Source organism: Rosa rugosa, chromosome 4 (assembly GCF_958449725.1).
Source record: "Rosa rugosa chromosome 4, drRosRugo1.1, whole genome shotgun sequence".
Lineage (NCBI taxonomy): Eukaryota > Viridiplantae > Streptophyta > Magnoliopsida > Rosales > Rosaceae > Rosa > Rosa rugosa.
The window spans coordinates 7,198,727-7,201,595 of NC_084823.1; the positions used below are offsets into that span (position 1 = coordinate 7,198,727).

At 44.0% G+C, this 2,869-nt stretch overlaps 1 protein-coding gene across 1 annotated transcript; it reads left to right on the forward strand.

Annotated features, from left to right (window-relative positions):
- The first annotated feature begins 925 nt into the window (after positions 1 to 925).
- Positions 926 to 2,869, forward strand: LOC133707194 (leucine-rich repeat extensin-like protein 3). Its single transcript, XM_062132753.1, has one exon. The coding sequence runs from the start codon at positions 956 to 958 to the stop codon at positions 2,693 to 2,695; it is 1,740 nt and encodes a 579-aa protein (XP_061988737.1). The 5' UTR covers positions 926 to 955; the 3' UTR covers positions 2,696 to 2,869.

The following is a 2,869-nucleotide window of genomic DNA, read 5'->3' on the forward strand; positions in this document are numbered from 1 at the left end:
AGCAAGTTATTTTTTTCTGATTATTATCTTTATTTTTTGCGTTCTTATTGCTATTTGTTTTTTCCCGAAGCCTGTACTTATTTTACTCCACTGATCCAGGTAGAAGGGAAAGAAGTGTCCTTCTGTGAAATGTCAAATGTGAATGAAAAAAGAGAAGACACGACCAGTACTTATAAATATACGAATGCATATTGCATGCTTCCTCTGAGCTGCAAGTCTACCGTAGTGCAGATTATTTTTCTTCGGTCAACTAATTCGATGCTGATTACTCAACAATATATGGCTTACTGAAAATTAGAATAAAAACCTAGCTCCTGCGTAAGCAATGCATGCGTCATGCACTGTCTAGTGGAAGACATAACTCTATATATTGTATGCAAAGTTCACACGCTATTCTTCTGGAGGGTTTTCTCCTTCAAATGCACAAAGGTCTAAACACAATATTAGGCTCCACCACCACAAGTCCTAATTATATATTAAGCACTAATTATATACATAAATGAATTACTAGTTGCTAAGTTTCCATGTTGTTGCTAATTGTGACTGCAGTACTAACTTAACATCAGTCGTCTGAATGTTAATTAGCCATTAGCGGAGTCTAATTGACTACTTGTTTTTGTGTGTTTCTTATTCTCTTTCCTGGAGTCATCTGGTTGTCATTTATTTTGCAGTGGGTAAATGAAGAACTTAAATGATCTCAATTACAATTTGAATATAACGAATGATAATTGATATTCCTAGCTCAACAACATAAAAATGTTATTGTAAGCATGCATGGTCCCTAGACGCGGCACTCAAAGTCATACTTTCAAAGTCATTCTATAATGCAAAGACTTTATGAGTTTTGATCAAAGGAAAGACTTCCCTCCAGTTTAAATAGAACCCGCGCGCACAATCAGACTATCTCACAAGTAGCAAGCGCTAGTACACCAGTTTCTTCAATCCCACTGGTACAATGGCCAGTTATCCGTACCATTCCCCGCCGCCACCACCACCACCTTCATCGTATCCTTACTACTCACCACCACCTTCACCACCATGTAACGAAACTACTACAACACTCCCACCTCCACCTCCACCACCACCATCACCACCATGTAACGACACTACTCCAACTATATCACCACCTTTGCCGCCACCGTCTCCACCACCACCTCCGTCATACTACTCCCCACCACTACTTTCACCACCACCACCACCACCATCACCATCACCCCCACCACCTCCACCATCAATACCACCGCCCATATATCCACCACATAAACATCCACCACCGCCATCTTCACAACCACCACCACCACCACCTTCACACCCACCCCATAAACATCCACCACACAAACTGCCGCCACCACCTTCTTCACCACCACCACCGCCATTATCACATCCCACACCTTCACCATCATCACCACCACCTAAAACACCTACACTACCGCCACCATCTCATCCATCACCTTCAATATCGCCACCATTACATCCACCACCTTCACCATCACCTTTACCACCTACTGTATGGCCACCTTCACATCCACCACCTTCATTGCCGCCGCCATCTTCAGTGCAGCCACCAAGTCCACCACCTTCACCTTTACCACCCGCACTAACCCCACCTCCAGTGCCACCACCATCAAGTCCACCACCTCCAGTGCCGCCACCATCAAGTCCACCACCTCCGGTGCCGCCACCAGCAAGTCCCCCACCTTCATTGCCACCGCCATTAAGTCCACCACTTACACCATTAGCACCTCCTCATCCCGCTCCTTCAGTTCCACCACCATCACATCCACCACCACCTTCTCTGTTGCCGCCATCATCCTCACCCAAGTTTCCTCCGATACTCACCCCAGAGCCACCAATTTGCCATTGTGTATGCCCAGCACCAAGTCCTTATTATAATTCAATTGCCCCATCACCGCAAAGTTCACCATCTCATAGCCATCGCACTGTTTATCTTGCCACTTTTGTCTCTCTTGGTGGATTGTTCTTTCTTGCATTCCTTGCAATTGGTCTCTTTTGCTTTCATAAGAAGAAGAAAAAGTCAAGGGCAGCATACGGAGATCAAGGTGTTTATCATGCAGAGGAGCAAGGAGAAGTTCACACCTTTCAGAGCATCCCCACAGCTAACCAAAGTGTAGCTGTCAATATAGATGATCAAAATCCAAATGTTGAACCGAAATCTTATGGTGACGGCGGTGAGGAAGCAGAAGAAAATGATCCTGACAAAAGTCCTAGTCGTCGTAAACGTCCTATTCGTCGTCGTACTAGAGCACAAGGAAAAAGAGACTCCAATCATGGTGACAACATAATTGCTGCAATTGGTGCCGGTTCAAATGAGGAATTAGACTCCGAAGACGATGATGAAGAATCAGATCAACCTAAAGATTCAGATAAAAGTTCTCGTCGCCGGAAACGTGGTTCTAGTGGTCGCACCCAAAAAAGAGAGCCTAAAACAAATCGGAACCGTGATCATAATGGTGACCAAAGTGTGTCTGTCACAATTGATGATGATGATGATGATGATGAAGATCCAGCTGTGGAACTGGAATCGCAAGAAGATGACAATAAATCAAATGGTTCAGATAAAGATTCGCGTCGTCGCGATAAACGTGAGTCTGGTCGTCGTGGTCGTGCGCAAGGAACCAAAAACAAAGAGCCTTCCACGTCCAACCGTGATACAGATGACCGCAAAACTTCATAATCTATGATCACCTGCTTCCTTCAAATTCCTGTTGATCAAGTGTCTTGCTTGGGTATTGTGAGTTGTGATTGTACGAGTTTTACTACTTTAACGCAATTGTTTACCTTGTGTTTTAATATTGAACGAATTGTTGTATTTCGTTTATTTATTCAATGTGAGTGAAAATAAGAGCGA

What these genes read in the sequence shown, in the direction of transcription:
- LOC133707194 (XM_062132753.1), top strand. Translation starts at nt 956, where the DNA reads ATGGCCAGTTATCCGTACCATTCCCCGCCGCCACCACCACCACCTTCA.